Source organism: Arachis duranensis, chromosome 8, assembly GCF_000817695.3.
Source record: "Arachis duranensis cultivar V14167 chromosome 8, aradu.V14167.gnm2.J7QH, whole genome shotgun sequence".
NCBI lineage: Eukaryota > Viridiplantae > Streptophyta > Magnoliopsida > Fabales > Fabaceae > Arachis > Arachis duranensis.
The window spans coordinates 9,330,684-9,346,755 of NC_029779.3; the positions used below are offsets into that span (position 1 = coordinate 9,330,684).

General features: G+C 32.9%; 1 protein-coding gene across 1 annotated transcript; it reads right to left on the bottom strand.

Moving 5' to 3' along the window:
* Nucleotides 1-507: 507 nt before the first annotated feature.
* Nucleotides 508-3,887, bottom strand: LOC107460595 (F-box protein SKP2A). Its single transcript, XM_016078975.3, has 5 exons — nt 3,737-3,887; nt 2,842-3,156; nt 1,932-2,280; nt 1,683-1,824; nt 508-1,145 (listed from the first exon to the last, which is right to left on the bottom strand). The coding sequence occupies exons 2-5, from the start codon at nt 3,111-3,113 to the stop codon at nt 772-774; spliced, it is 1,137 nt and encodes a 378-aa protein (XP_015934461.1). The 5' UTR covers nt 3,114-3,156; nt 3,737-3,887; the 3' UTR covers nt 508-771.
* Nucleotides 3,888-16,072: the final 12,185 nt, after the last annotated feature.

Consider the following 16,072-nt stretch of genomic DNA (forward strand, 5'->3'; position numbering starts at 1 on the left):
CCTATAGCCAAGTCAATGCCAAATTGCCAAGTTGGCAGTACGCCAAGTCAAGAACATATGAAGCTTAAGAAATTGCTACATCATATGAGAAGAAATCAAGATCAATCTAGAGGGGTCCAAGTCCAAGTGGTTCTCAATAAGTCAAGATTCTTTAATAAATATCCTAAATCTCAACCTGGTCCATTCAGGTGGGTCTACGTCAAACAAAACTGCGGCTTCTAATTTGTGTAACAAAATTGAATTTCACATCAAATTGTCCAACTCTTTAAATTATATTCGTCATGTTAAGATAAGATTTTCTATGCAACGTAATTATAATTAGTTGATTAAACTAATCAACACGGTAGAAAGTCTGAAGATAGTGACATAAAATTGCACACTGTATTTCTTCTTATTAATTTCCACCATTAAATAACTTTATTCCTTTTCAATTTTGCATTAAGCATAGAATCTTTTACTTTTAACAAAAGCTAATCCACCTTAGCATTGTCGAAACTCGAAACAATGTAAAAATGAAACATTATCTCTTGATGCTTTCCACAAGAACCACCCATGGTTTTCTCAAGTCCTTTCCAAACGGCATCAAAGTTCAAAGAAAAAGTTTTAAGTACATAATGATGTCACAAAGTCCTACATAAACAAGAAGGATTCAAAAGTCTCTTTAAGCATAAAAAGATGAACGAACACAAACATATCCACAAGGCCATTCTTTTTTCACTTCTCAGAACCCCACAACGGGGGCACTTCCTGGAAGTGTGTGAAGTCTTTGTTTCAATGAGCAGGGTGAGGGAAATTGTTGATAGCACGGTGAGCATGAACAGCACAAGCACAATGAACTGAAGTCAAGTTGAGGCAACCACTCATGATGAGTGAGTGTCTACCTGAGCATGTGTGGAGTGAAGGGAATGAGTCACAAACAGCTTGAACTGCAGATGGTGTCAGTGCTGTGCATTGGCTTATGTTGAGAGTTCTAAGCCCGTCTTCATCATTTCCTCCTCCTCCTCCTTTCACTGATCCCCACATTCTCTTGTTCACTTTGCTCTGTGCCAATGAGTACATTGCCCTATCTGTTATGTTCTTGCAGTAGTATAGTCCTAGGGACCTGAGCCTTGGGCATCTGCTTGCCAATGCAATCACACTATCATCTGCAAATACATCATCAAAACTAACTTCATTATTGAGAATACTAGACTGGATTTCTAATGCTTCATGTTAGTTGCCACGGGTGGAGACACTCGTGTGTGAAGTTGAAGTTGATAGTTGAAAACCGTTAGTTTCTAATGCTTCACCAAAACATGTTTTATTAAATTGTCATCTAACAGTTTTCTAAGTACCGTCAGATGAAGATTACTGCATATAAGTTTCTACTGTCAAATAATCAAAGTGGAACTACTAAGCATGGGCGAAAAAAAATTGGATAAAGGGAAAGCTAGGAGTATAACATTCTACATTTCTAGAGGTTAGTTTGGTAGTTGAAAATTGTCAGATGATTAGATATGTTTGACTAAATTGTCATCTAACGATTTTCAACTATGGAACTATGAACTTTAGATGAAGACAACTGCATATGAAGTTCTGCCACCAAATAATAATTGAACCTTTACTTGAAATTAAATTGTTAATGCATTACAATCAAATGGAACTACTTAGCAAGTATGCTATTAAAACTCAAGTGAAATTACCTGTTATAAGGACACAGCCACACAGGTCCACTATTCTTAGATCAGGACAGCCATATGCTAAACTCATCACTCCAACATCACCAACATTCTCACACCATCCAAGGTTCAAAGACTGTAACTGATTACAGTAGTGTCCAATAGCCTGCATTCATTTAGCCACGGCGGTTATAGATTCAAGTGGTCTTACTCTTAATCGTTATATGACTATAGCTAAAACCAACTAGTCTATACTCTATACCACAATCATACCTGTAACGCAGTATCGGTTGCTGCTCTAACGCATCCGCAGAGGTTTAGGACTTTCAGCTTCCTGCAGAAACCGGCAAGGTACGCCAGAGCATTGTCACTAAAAGCAGAGCAGCCACTGATGTTGAGTTTAGTGAGATCAGGACAACCGTGGGCTACGGCATACAGCGACCGATCGGTGAGTTTGAAGCTTTTACTCAGGTCCAGAATCTGCAGGTCATGACAATAATTTGCAATCCTTTCAACTGTGTTATCCTCTAGTTGAGGCTTGTCTTGACGAAGGATTAGAGTTTGAAGTTTTGTGAATTTCGGAACAAGAGAAAGGGCCAAGTTATTCATGTTCTTGCTACACCTGAAAAGGGAGGGAGGATTGAATTGAAGTTAAAACTGGCAAGCCTCAATACACGTTCATAATAAAAAGATTGCATCACCATTCTAGAGATGTAATGAAATCAACTTCCAAAGAACTTGCAAGTACAATAGAGACAATAACATAGCTATAAGGTTCAAACAGATCAATTGTCACAGAAGCCTGTATTGCACTACATTCTCATGAGAAAAACCCTTCTTGTTTTGTACGTATGTTGGGGATTCACTAAATTGGTAAATTACACCAAGTCACCAACATTCCTGTGCTTGGGGAATACACACAATACCCTATATTTCAAATGTAACACTAACATTATAAATCAGGGATACCATGTGTATTATCACCTAAACTCAGGAGGTTAATGTAATCTACCCTGACATACTTTATATACTCTAATGATCCATAAACTAAAAGGTGAAAAGAAGACCAACAAATCTTGGGGCCAGCACCAAAATTGCAGCATAGCAAACTCAATTCACACAAAGAAGGAAAAACTAGATATGCACATATGATTTTCAAGAGTGGAGAGAAAGCAATATATACCATGAGAGTGACAAACGAGCAAGGCCAAAGTAAATAGCATCTCTCCATCCACGACAAACACCAGAAGCTGTGATCACAGTTTGATCATCCACAAGGGACAAAATCTGCATCAAAAGCTCCACAGGAATATCCTTCCACTCAGTGATCACCCCGGCTTTCATCTTCCCTCCTTTCTCACCACCACAACCACCACCACCACCACCAGCAACCATCATGAGCTTCTCAAAGCACAAGTTCAAGTCCTCAGTTCTCAGGTTCTCCTTTCCAACCATCTCAGTTTCAGCATCAACATAAAAAAAGCACCACCTTCAACAGCTGTCAGCAAATAAAGCAACACAAATGGTAATAGATAAGACTTAGCAGATTCCAATAGTTATTAGGTTTCAGCTAAAAGATAAAATCAACACAAAACAAGAAAAACGCATTTGTCCAAGGCAACTGGCGAAGAAAGCAACACAAAGATAAATACAACTTATTAAAAAAATTAGCTTATAACAATAATAATAATCATCTAATAGGAAGATCCTGTACATTACATAAATACCCATCACGTGTATTCAAAATTACATGATTAACACACTGAAGAAAGTTTCAAACTTTGACACAGAGAGGCGCAGGATAAGGATCAAAAACAGCACAAGGGAACATAAACATTAAGAATAATGATCAAAAATCTAAAATTTTCAAAAAAGCCCCTTTTTAAATACCAAATTTGACATGCAGTACAAAATAGAGAAAATAGAAATCAATCGGAGAATTTCAACAAAAAAACAATCTGGGAAAACCAAAAAATCAAAACTTTCCTTTTAGCTCACACGAACAAAACCAGAAAAACAATCAGTAACAGATAGGAAAAAAGGGCAAAAAATCAGAGCAAAGAGAATAAGATAATTACCACTATAAAGCTAAGAGCAGATGGAGAAAGACAAAGTCTTTAAGAAACGAAAACCCTATATTTTTCGAAAAAAGAGAAGCTTTGTTATGCTTCCCTGAGATTTCAGTGTGTGAGGAGAGGGTCTTAATATGGGGGAAAGGGTGGGAGGAAAATTGAAGAGAGAGAAAGGAGGTAAGCTACGTGAAGCTGCCACGTGTAATTTGCGATGAACACGTTGAAGTGACAAGTTAAAGTGGGTCCCAAGTAAAGTACTGTCTACTTTGATGAGAATAGAGGTCATGAATCATTGATCATAGAGAACGAGAGATAAACGCACCCTTAACAGGACAAAAGAAAGGAGCTTTTTTTATTTAATTTGATTAATTATGAACAATTAATTTAATATTTTATTTAGTGATTGGAAAAAGAAAGAAAGGATATTGAGTAGGAAATGGAATAAAGTTGATAAGGTTGGAATATAATGGGCTATTGTGTTGTGTCTGTGTGTAGAAGTTTCTATTTGCCAAAAACCGAAACCGCATTGCAAAAGAAAGGAGAAAATGTTATGTTTATGGGCACAGGAAGAAAATAAATATATCATTTTTTTAACGGGATTGTCTAATTCAATAGAATAAAAATTAATTTATTGTGAATTAAAATTTTATTTAAAAATTTATCGTTAACTAATGAATTATTATATTTAAATTTTTGATATTTATTTAAATAAATTAATAAATTAATTCCTAGACTAATTTAACTGAATTAAATATATAAAGTCTTTGTTGTAACGCAATTTCTTTGGTTTCGATTTATTTGAATCAAAACTAATGGTCACTATTCTCTTGTTGTGCATTATTCTGATGCCTCTCACAACTCAGCTATCACATACTTGTTTGTAGAAGAAAAAAGTTGATTGAAATTTTTTGTAGAAAAAAATGTTGTATTAGGTGTGTATTTGGATAAATTTTTTTATTTAAAGAATTTATTTTTATAAAATTTTAAGAATGCATAAAAATATTTGAAATAAAATGATAACAATATATTTTATTTTAAATTAACAATATTAAGCTTAAAAAATTAAAGAGACTTCACACATTGTTTGGAATAGCAAATTTTAAAAGAAAAGATAAAATGAAAGAGTAGAAAATAAATGAAAAAGTACAATTTTTTATTGTTTGGATTAAAGAGGAAAATAAATGAAAAACAAAAAAATTACCATGAGGTCCGTACAAATATTTTCTTCTCAATGCTACTAAAAAATTTGCAAGAGAAAGCCAAACAATGTTAAAATTTCAAAGTTTTCTTTTCAGTAACAAAAAGCAAAATCTCTAACCCACATTCTCTTAAAAATTGATGTAAGTGTTTTCTCTTCTCCTATTTTGCCTTCGTCTTCAACAGAATCACTGCAGATTTCTACCGTCCTCAACATCACTAGTAGTTTCGTTGTCATCGTAAGAACTCCATTGCATCTTTATCCGTGTATCCGACAGACGAAAATGAGTCCTTTTCTTACACATAATAGTATGAATGAAGGATTTATTAAGTTTAACAGACATCTGAATTCTATTTGTGATAAAAAAAAATTGCAAATAATCTTCTAATTCTACCTTTAAAATAGACTACTTTTATAATTATAGTTTATCCAAAATGAATTCTTTATTGAAAAATATTTATATTTCATATTAATTATTCAAATATAAAATAAGTTTTTAGTCAAATCAAATGTATAAAAAAATTGACTGGTTGACTAGCTCCTCATCTATATTTTATTTTTATGTAATATCTAATAATAAATTATATTTTTGAAAAAATATAAATAAAAGACTAATAAATAAATTATCACAATTAAACCTTTATATCGTCTCATTAATCTTACACATTTATTTAGAACTACGAGTCTCTTACGGTAGCAGATCCGGAAACATACCTATGAGAAAAAATAATCCACAATTTTATTTTAGAATTTTATTAATTTATGTCCTAAAAATATATGTTTTTTTATATTTTTAATGTATTGAATATATTAAAAACGTTAAAAAAATTTTTATTTTAAACAATATTAAACTTAAAAAATTAAAGAGACTTTAATGAACTCTTTATTAAAAAAATATTTATTTTCCATATTAATTATTTAAATATAAGATAAGTTCTTTCTAAAAATAAAAATAAAAGATCTCATGACAATTTTTTCTTTTGAAAAAATTAATTTTAATCAATTCAAATGTATCAAACAATTGACTGGCTCCTCATCTATATTTTATTTTTACCTTAAAATAATGAAAAAATAATAATAAGACAACTACAATTTTTCAAAAGTTTATGAAAGACTAATAATTAAAAAAAATAGCAGAATTAAGCTCCTAAAAATTACTAAGGATAAATGTTACCTCCTTTAATTAATCTTTCACACATTTATACTGGACATTAATGTCTATTAGGTTGTGTTTATTTGCAGGTATTAGGATTTGGAGTTAATATCATATTTGATAGCTAAAAATTAAAACTAAAATTTCAATCGTTTCAATATTTTTAGAAAATTAAGATAAAGAAAATTAAAATTTTTAGGAACTGACACTAAAATTTTAATAATATTTTTTTTAAAATATTCTCATTTAATTTTCTAAATTCTAATTTTATCCCTCTTTAAAAATAAATTAGGACATTTTTCTCCATATATTTATCTTAAATTAAACAAAATATTAAAATATAACTTAGTCTTGTATATTTTAAACCAAACACAATATAAAAACTCTCAATCCTTTTTTTCTTCTAGTCTTTTAATCTCAATTTCCTAGTTATTCCAGGAACATATACCTAATGAACAATAATAAAAAGGGAAAAACTAAACAAAAATGAAAAGTAATGGGATAAATAAGTTTTAAAAACAAATGTAATATATTTTTAGATCTTTAAAAGATATAAAATATTAAGTAACTCTTTGAAAATAATTTAAGATGGATTTATAAGTTTTTGTCTAATAAATTTATAAAAAAAATTATAATATTAGACATAATTTATCTTTTTGTCTATTAAAGTATGAGTCAAGATGAAAATAAATTGAAAAAGAAAGAATTACTGTATTTTATTTGCATTATAAGAAAAATTTGAAATAAATACAATATGAGAAAATAAGGGGTATAAAGAGATCAAAGGAGAAGAGTATAGAGAGAGAAGAGAAAAGAGTATAGAAAAGGAAAAGAAAGAAAGTTACGGTTTTTTTACTTCTTATTGAGTCGGTTAGAAGTAGCTTATCTTGTATGGTTTTTAGCTAAGCCTATAGCCTCCAATACCCCCCTCCTTCAAGGTGGATTATGAATATCTATCATGCCAAACTTGGAGTTGAGCTCATCAAAAAGTGTTGAAGCTAAGGCTTTAGTACAGATGTCAATGAGTTGATTTTGAGATCGAATAGGGAGAATATGAATGCTGCAATCTTTTAACTTCTTTTTTGACCTTATGGTAGTCTATTTTGATATGTTTAGTGCATTCGTGAAACATGAAATTTGCTGCAATTTGAAGAGCTAATTTTTTGTCATAATATAGAAGAGCAGGCATAATAAAAGATACTTTCAGGTCTTGGAGTAGGTAAAAGATGGCAATAATCTCACAAATAGTGGCAGCCATGGCACGGTACTTAGCTTTAGTGGAGCTTCTGGAGATAGCGTCCTGCTTCTTAAATTTCCAAGAGATTAGATAATTGGCAAGATAGACACAGTAACGGGTGATTGATGTGCGTATGTCTGGACAAGAAGGCCAATATAAATCACTAAACACCTTCAGTTGCATGTCAAAATTGGCAAGAAAGAAAATGCCACATCTTGGAGATTGCTTCAAGTATCTAAGGATCCATAGAGAAGTGGAGTAGTGTGACTGCATGGGAGTGGCTAATTGGCTGAGAGCTATGACTGCATAAGCAATATCGAGTCACGTGTTTGTGATGTATAAAAGTCTGTCAAGTAGTCTTCTATAAGATGGAATGTCAGTGAAAGGTATACCATGATCGTTTCGGAGCTTCAGTGATTGGCTCATCGATGTCGGGGCTAGTTTGCAAGCTAGCAGCTCTGTATTTTCTAACAATTCCAGACAATACTTTCATTGGCAGATAGAAATTTTCTTTGATGTTCTAGCTACATCAAACCCTAAAAAATACTTCAGTGTCCCTAAATTCTTAATCTTAAAAAGATCATCTAGTTGTTGCTTTACCCATCCAAATTCTGATGCATCATTTTCTGTGAGAACCATATCATCAATGTACACTAGTAGAGTTGTGAAAGAGCTTTGGGTCTTATGTTTTGTGAATATAGAAGTATCTTGGACGGATTGAGTATAACCCATGCTGATGAGAGTCTTGGATAATTTTTCATTCCATTGTTGGTTTGCTTGCCTCAAGCTATAGAGGGACTTTTTCAAATTGCACACTTGTCAAGGCTTTGGTGGATTAAGGCCTTGAGGAACTTTTATATACACATCTTCATATATATCTCCATGAAGGAAAGCATTATTTATGTCCAACTGCTTAAGAAGCCAGCCGTGTTTTGCTACCAGTTTTAGAAGTAATCGAACAGTTCCAACTCTTGCCACTGGAGAGAATGTTTGCTTGAAATATATTCCCTTTGTTTGGGTGAAGCTTTTTGCCACAAGCTGTATCTTGTGCCTATCAATGCTGCTGTCAGATTTCAGCTTCACTTTATGGATATTTTGTTGAAGAAGGAGTGTATGTTAGTGAAGTAGAGGTGACTAAGCTATAGTAAAAATCTTTCAAATAACTTGGCATTTTTTTAGTTGATCTTTTTGGAAGGACATGTATAAAATCTGTGTTATCATCTATGTCTTGTGTGCTATTGTCTATAGAGTTAGTTGTGTGTATGCAGATCTTTCATTAGAATGTATTAGAATGTATATTTTTTGCATTAGACTGTTGTACATGAGCCCAATTTCACGCTAATATAAAAGAAGCAGCGCCTTTTTGATGGAAAACTCCACTCTCTCTTCCATCTTTCATTCTTTTTAGTTTTAGATTTTACACATTAAATTGGAATTTCAATTTTTCTGCACTATGGGCAACTAAACCTTCATTGTTAAGGTCAAGAGCTCTATTTATTTTGATAGATTAATATTATTATTCTTCTATTTTGATTAATGTATTGATTTTTATTTAAGAATTGAGTTTCGTTCTTCATCCTAAGGATTAGAGTGTATTGGAAAATAACTATAATCTGAATTAAATTCCTCTAAATCTTGAAAAAGTTAAAATCATTGGAATTAGACTAGAAACTCTTTCTCATAATTCTTCAATTATCTGGAACTAATTTGATACGTGACATATAATCAGGTTTCTTTTGGGTTCTTAAGAATTGTGTGGCTTATAAACCAGAGATTGTACTCAATCTTTTAACATAATTAATTGATCAAGAAATTGACGGTTGATTAGGTTAGAAGAAGTTCAATTACCAAGGAATTGGAGTTCAATTACTTAGGGTTTGTCATAAATTATATCTTTGCATAATCAAAGTAGACAGCAATAATTGTCAATCCTAAAATTTAATTATCTCTGACACTTTAAATATCTTTATCATATTATTTTCTTAAATAATTTTAGTTTGTTGTTGTTTAATTTTCTACTTTCATATTTACTATTAAAACTCTTATTTTTTATTATCTGACTAAAATAATCAATTGACCATTGTTTGCTTAATTCATTAATTCTTGTGGGAACGATAACCCACTCCCGTGATATTACTTGATATGATCCGGTGTACTTGCCGGTAGTTTGTGATTTGTAAATTTCGCATTAATTTTTTGGCACCGTTGTCGGGGATTAATTGTGATTAACAAACTACCGATTAATTGATTACCTAGATAAGATATTTTTTCTTTTTTCTATTTCTTTTCTATTTCAAAAATAAATAAATAAATAAATAAATAATATTTCTTTCTATTCTGTCTTCTTTTCCTCTCTTTTTAGCACATGATGTGTTCGATTCAGTTTTGTATTTTGTGCTAAGAAAAATAATGGAAACAGATCACATGGATTATTACTCACACTCAAAGAATGATTCATATTACTGTGGATGGAGAAACTATCCAGATTTTGGTTGAGAAAGTCAAGACCAAAGAAATTTTAGTGTTTCATATTTCATCTATCAAGAACCATCATCTCCTTACTCATACTAAGAACCATCATCTCGTTATTCATATCAAGAACCATCCTCTTTTTATTCTTATCAAGAGCCATCATATTTGGAGTTGGCCTTAGAAATAGCCTTAGCAGAACTCTCAAAAAATACAATTAGCTTCATGCAGAAAACCAAGGCCTCCATAAGAAACTTGAAAGTTTAGGTATTCTCTAGCTACCCACCGGTGTCGGTTTTGGGTACAGGTACCCTTTTGTTGAAGGTCGTTCGAGCTTTTTCTGGGAGTATGGCATGGGTTACTTCAGCATTGTAGCGCCTGGTACTCGAACATAGGTTAACTAGCCAGACAAGTTGCTAAGAGGCCTACCAATACCTTCCCTAGTGACACAATTTTAAATCCAAAGGAAGAATACAAGGCAATAAGCTTGAGGAATAGAATAATGCTTAGCAAGAACAATGATGATCAAACGGAGGCTACAAAGGAGGATTTGGAAGCGCAAAAGTAAGACCAAGAGGCTCCTATATCAAGTAAATTTCCAATTAAGAAGGAGGTAGTAGAGGAACACAAGCCTAGGATTCCATATCCTCAGAGGCTACAAAAGGTGACAAAGGAACATGCAACTTCTTTTCCAAGAGAAGCAATGCAAGATCTTACAGAAGAATGTGAGAAAATCAAGTAAAGGAGTCTATACGTCAATGAATTAGAAAAGTCTCTATCCTCACACATGGAAGAAGAGGAAGATGCACAAATAAAGTACGAAACCATGCACACTCCATACTTGCAAATTCCAATAATTAAGGAAGAAGTCATACAAGTCTCTTCAAATTTATGCATGCAAGCTTCTGGAAAGAAAAATATGAATGCACCATGCCACTACCCACATACGAATTGAAGTCTCTCCCCCAATACTTAAATATGCTTTTTTTTCCTAGTAAATCAGAAAATTGTATGGGAGTTACTTTTTGGTGGGTATTATTTTTCTCCTGATGTCTACTAAAGTCATTTCTCTTAACCAACTGAAAGAGAGAAAGAAAATTCAAGAATAAATTGTCAAGCTAGTAACGTTAAAGAAGCCTTTGTTGGGAGACAATTCAACATTAGGTAATTTCTTTTCATTTTTCTTTTTTCTCTGCTTCATGTTGCATATGTATTTCATGGATTAAGTTTGGTGTTGCTACACCAATATGATGCTTGTATTTTATTGGGTACTTGGCCCAACCTCTCATTGATTGTGTCACACCAAATTTGGTACTCTCACACCAAGTTTGGTGTTGCCACACTTCACCATACAAGGTCTACTCCCCCCATGCCAATACATTAGCTATATGGTTATTTTGCTTTATTTTATCTTTTCTTTCGTTTTATTTTTAATTTTGCTTGTTTTATTTGAATGAGTTTTTGCTTGCTTCCTTATTTTCACTAGGCAATCATGATTATTCCTATTTCTATCACCACTATTTTTTGTTGTTGTTTGAGGACAAACAACCATTCTAAGTTTGGTGTTGGATGTTATGCTCTACATATCCTAAAAGGATTATGACAATGAGAACTAAGGTTGTTGACTTTTATTTGTTTCTTTCCTTTTTAATTATATACATATGTTATCCTATTCTATTCTATATAATGCATTTATGAGTCTTGTTAGTCAAGTGCATATCATTACTTATCATTACTTGTCCATCACAATCCACAATTATAATTGTGCTTGCTCATAAATGTGGGCAAGCATCATGTGACAAGAAAGAGAAAAAAGAAAAAAGGATTGATCATAAATAGCATGACAATGTGAGTTTAGAAGGTCTAATTAACCAAGAATGTTTAACATAAATTGAGCTAAATTGCTTGAGGCCTTAGTCTATAGGACTATTATGATATCTTTATACTTGACAAAGCTTTGAAAGAGCAACATGTAATGAATAAATAATAAAAATGAGTTGAAAGAGAAGTCAAAGGCTTTGAGTATCACTGAGTAAGGATCTGAGTCAAGTGCCTGTGGCGCTTATGTATCAAGCAAAAGCTTGAAAATAAAGTATTTAGAGTCACGGTTAGGCTCAAGGTGCAAAGCATCCCTCCCAAAAGAAGAGAAAGCCAAAGGCTCTGAGTACCAATAATGGAGAATATTAAAAGGACATTGTAAGCTCAAAGAGCTCCCCAATCAAGTGCTTGTGGTATTTCTGTGTCAAACAAAGTTTGAAACAAAACATTTAGAGTCACAGCTAAGTTCAAGGTGCAAAGCACCCAATGAAAATAATATGTGAAAGAAAAGTAAATAAGCTTGCTTCAAGGTGATGATTCAAGGAAGGATTCTATAATCTAATCCGGATAGAGGCCTTGAAAGATTATAACCAATTGTATTGAATTGGGCATAAGTGAAATGGCTAACCAAACTCATTTGAATTGCAACCGTTCACCCTTGCATTTTAAGATTGAAAAGTTTGATAAATAAGTCATGATTCTTTACTTGCTTAAGGACAAGCAAGAGTTTAAGTTTGGTGTTGATGTATGAGCATCTTAAGCACTTTTCTTGGACAATTCTTATAAAAAAAATTATGACTTTTACTTGGTAATTATATTATTTTCAAGGCTATTCTATTAGTATTTTAATTTTCTTGGTTTCAAATTCTTGCAGGAAAATGTTAGAAAAAAAAGAAGAAAAAGTACAAGGAGGAACCAAGAATTAAAGACAAATACAGAGAGAATTCATGGATGTTGTCAACCCTAACCTCTTCACACGCTAATGAGCATAACTTGAGCTTTAGAGGTCCAAATGATGCAGTTCTAGCAGAAATAGAAATCCAACTTCTAGAACTTTTCAACGATACATAATAGTTTATGCTTACTCTCTGGACTCGCGGTGCTAAACACCAAACCGTGTCCCACTCACCATTCCATGTGGGAGTCCTGATGCTAAATTCTAGGAAACCGGCGCCAAATGCCAGATAGACAGCAAGGAATCACAAATTTTATCAAAACTGGTGCCAAACACCAAACAGACAGCAAGGAGTCACGAATTTCATCAAAACTGGCGCCAAACGCCACCCAAGTGGTGCTAAACGCCAGCAATACAGCCCAAAGCCCAATTTCACGCTAATATAAAAGAAGTAGTGCCGTTTCTGATGGGGAACCCCACTCTCTCTTCCGTCTTTCATTCCTTTTAGTTTTAGATTTTACATATTAGATTAAGATTTTAATTTTTTTACACTATGGGCAACTAAACCTCCATTGTTAAGGTCAGGAGTTCTATTTATTTTTATGCGTTAATATTATTATTCTTCTATTTTGATCAATGTATTGATTTTTATTTAAGCATTGAGGTTTGTTCTTCATCCTGAGGATTAAAGTGTATTGGAAAATAACTCTAATCTGAATTGAATTTCTCTGAATCTTAAAAAAGTTAAAATCATTGGAATTAGGCTAGAAACTCTTTCTCATAATTCTTCAATTATCTGGAACTAATTTGATATGTGACATATAATCAGATTTCTTTTAGGTTCTTAAAAATTGTATGGCTTATAAAGCAGAGATTATACTCAACACTTTGTTGATCGAAGGAAGAGGATCCATTGATATGATTTGAGATCTAACTCTAGAAAACCTATCATGGAGACTTTTCAAGAATCACAAAATGAAATCTTGCTCTCTGTATGCCTTACATGCGGATTGTCTTCCACATCCACATGGATTAATTGGCTGAAAATTCTCAATCTCACCCTATAATTTCTTCAATTGAATAAAAAAGTTCGTAATAGATAGTATACCTTGTTAAAGGGAATAAAGTTTCTCATTCAAATCAGCGAGGCGCATGTGGTTCCCTTGTGAAAACCTTTGTTTCAGCTCTATCCAGAAATCTCTTGCCTTTTTGACAAACAAGACATTTTATGCAATTTCAATACTAAGTCATTGAAGGATCTAATTTCTAATAAATATGTTTTACTGTTGTTACGCTCCCAAATTGCGCGCATCGAGTCTCCAGCTGCTGGTTCTACTACAGTGCCATCCAAGAATCCCAATTTGCTCTTCAATTCAAAAGCCATTATCATGGCTTGCAACCAAAAATGGTAGTTCATCTCGGTTAGCAAAGTCGATATGGGCATTTGTCCGGGGTTCTCACTAGGATACAAAAAGAATGGGCTCATCTGTACACCCTACCCTTCAATAGACTTATGCTTAAGTCATAATTCAATGAGGGTATGGTACTACGACATAAGACTGAGTTATAAATACTTACGTATAGAAGGAGATATTAAACTAGAAGCCTGTAAAAAAGATTTAAACCTCAGATAAATGACAATTCGCTAATTGTTTACACTCAATAACATACATAAGCATGTCAGAAAAGATAGATATTTAAAAGTTTGAAGAAAGAATAAGGGTAAAGAAACATATATAAGTATATATAAAATATCTACTAGTCTCGGCCCAAGAAGATTAGGCCGGCTAGAGTTATAGCAGTAAAATAGTTTGATATATAAATCCTATCTCTCCAAAAATATATCATAAGTCTCTAAAGGCAAGTCTTTAAAATAAGTACATTATATAAATTTTTTCAAAAGAAGGAGAAAATCTAAACCCAAAATAGAAGTAAGAAAGTCTTTTTCGCCATCTTTCAGATAAAACTCCTACTCACTAAGGAGCGTTGGGACTTGCATCTGAAAAACAAAAATAATATATGGACGAGAACCCAAACCATTGGTTTTCCAGTAGCGTAAAAGTCCCGATTTGATACAATATAAGGAAACATGAACTCTCTAAAAAATCTTAATCTTCAAAATCTTATTGATCCAAGTCTAGGGTTCTCACTAAACAAAAAAATGGCAACTTAAGGAATTCTAATCTATCTATTTATTCTCAGTTTTTCATAAACCTCCAATCACTACATCAGGAACAACCCTAAACGTTACTACCACCAGCATAAGGGATCTCTCAATTGTTCAAACACATACAAATAATTCAAAGAATACACAAATAGAGAAAACAGATAAAGCAATTAGCTCAAAGAGCATATAGATACAATTATTCATCAAGGCAAGCCAAATACAAGATGCGCACCCAATCGATACACACAAATGCAAATAATGCATGCCTTCCCTACGGTCAATCAACTCATCTGTCGGTTATAAACCAAAACCTGACATGTCTGGTAGCAAACCCTAGACAGTCCTTGGTGCGCGCATCCTCAAGAGGTATTCATATTCATCAATATCATGCATGATTCTCAAATCAATGCTAGGGAGTGTGCCCTATTCACCTTCTCTTGGAGGAATTATCTTAGAAGGTCTAAGTACTCGGCCACATCTTGCAACGAAAGATCAACAAAGTGTCTCAAATCTCAATCCAGAGCAAGTGGCACAAACCATAACCCTTGCATTTATCCATGTGGTTTCTACCCAAGGATGTATTTGTCAATCAAACTCATGTCTATTATCCAATCATATCAACTCATCTCTTCAACCACTTCCAACTCGTTTTGACTTAATAATTTCCTTTCCAACGCTTTCTATCCTCTAATCCACCATCTCTATACTCATTATATGGGTTATAAAAGTGAAAAAGCTAGTTGGATAGGTTAAAATAATTAAAAATCATCATTTTTGTAAAACAGGACAGTCGTTCGTACATATGTCTCGTGCGTACGCACGAGTTCACTTTTGCACGTATACACAGAAACGCACACAAAAATTGTTCAATTCTAAAATGCAAGTCGTGCATATGCATGGGTCGTGCATACACAAACCCCAGTTTTCTGCAACATTTGCAGCATTCAATTTTAAACACTAATTTTTAATCATTCATAACTTCCTCTATAAAATTTTGTTTTTCCTCATTCTCAAACTGATTTAAAGCTCCCATCATCACCTTTAATTTAAGACAAATTTCATTAAAATTCAAACTTTGAGCGGCAAGTTATGACCCATCAAAATTGGTTAAAAACTCATTTTTACCAATTTTGCACAAATACTCACTTTGACCAATTCTTCGATCCAATTTGATTCAAACTACTTCCATACCATTTCTAAACTTTTTAAACACTCATTCACCAAATTCCAATTATTTCAAGCCTAACCAACCCCATTCTAATTCATTTAGTACATTTTCTCGTTACATCCATTTACAATAACAACACACAACACTCAAAATTCCAATATTCATAACCAAACCAAAGTCAATCATCCAATTAATTGTCATTATTTCCAGCAATTTACAACATAATACACCAATGCT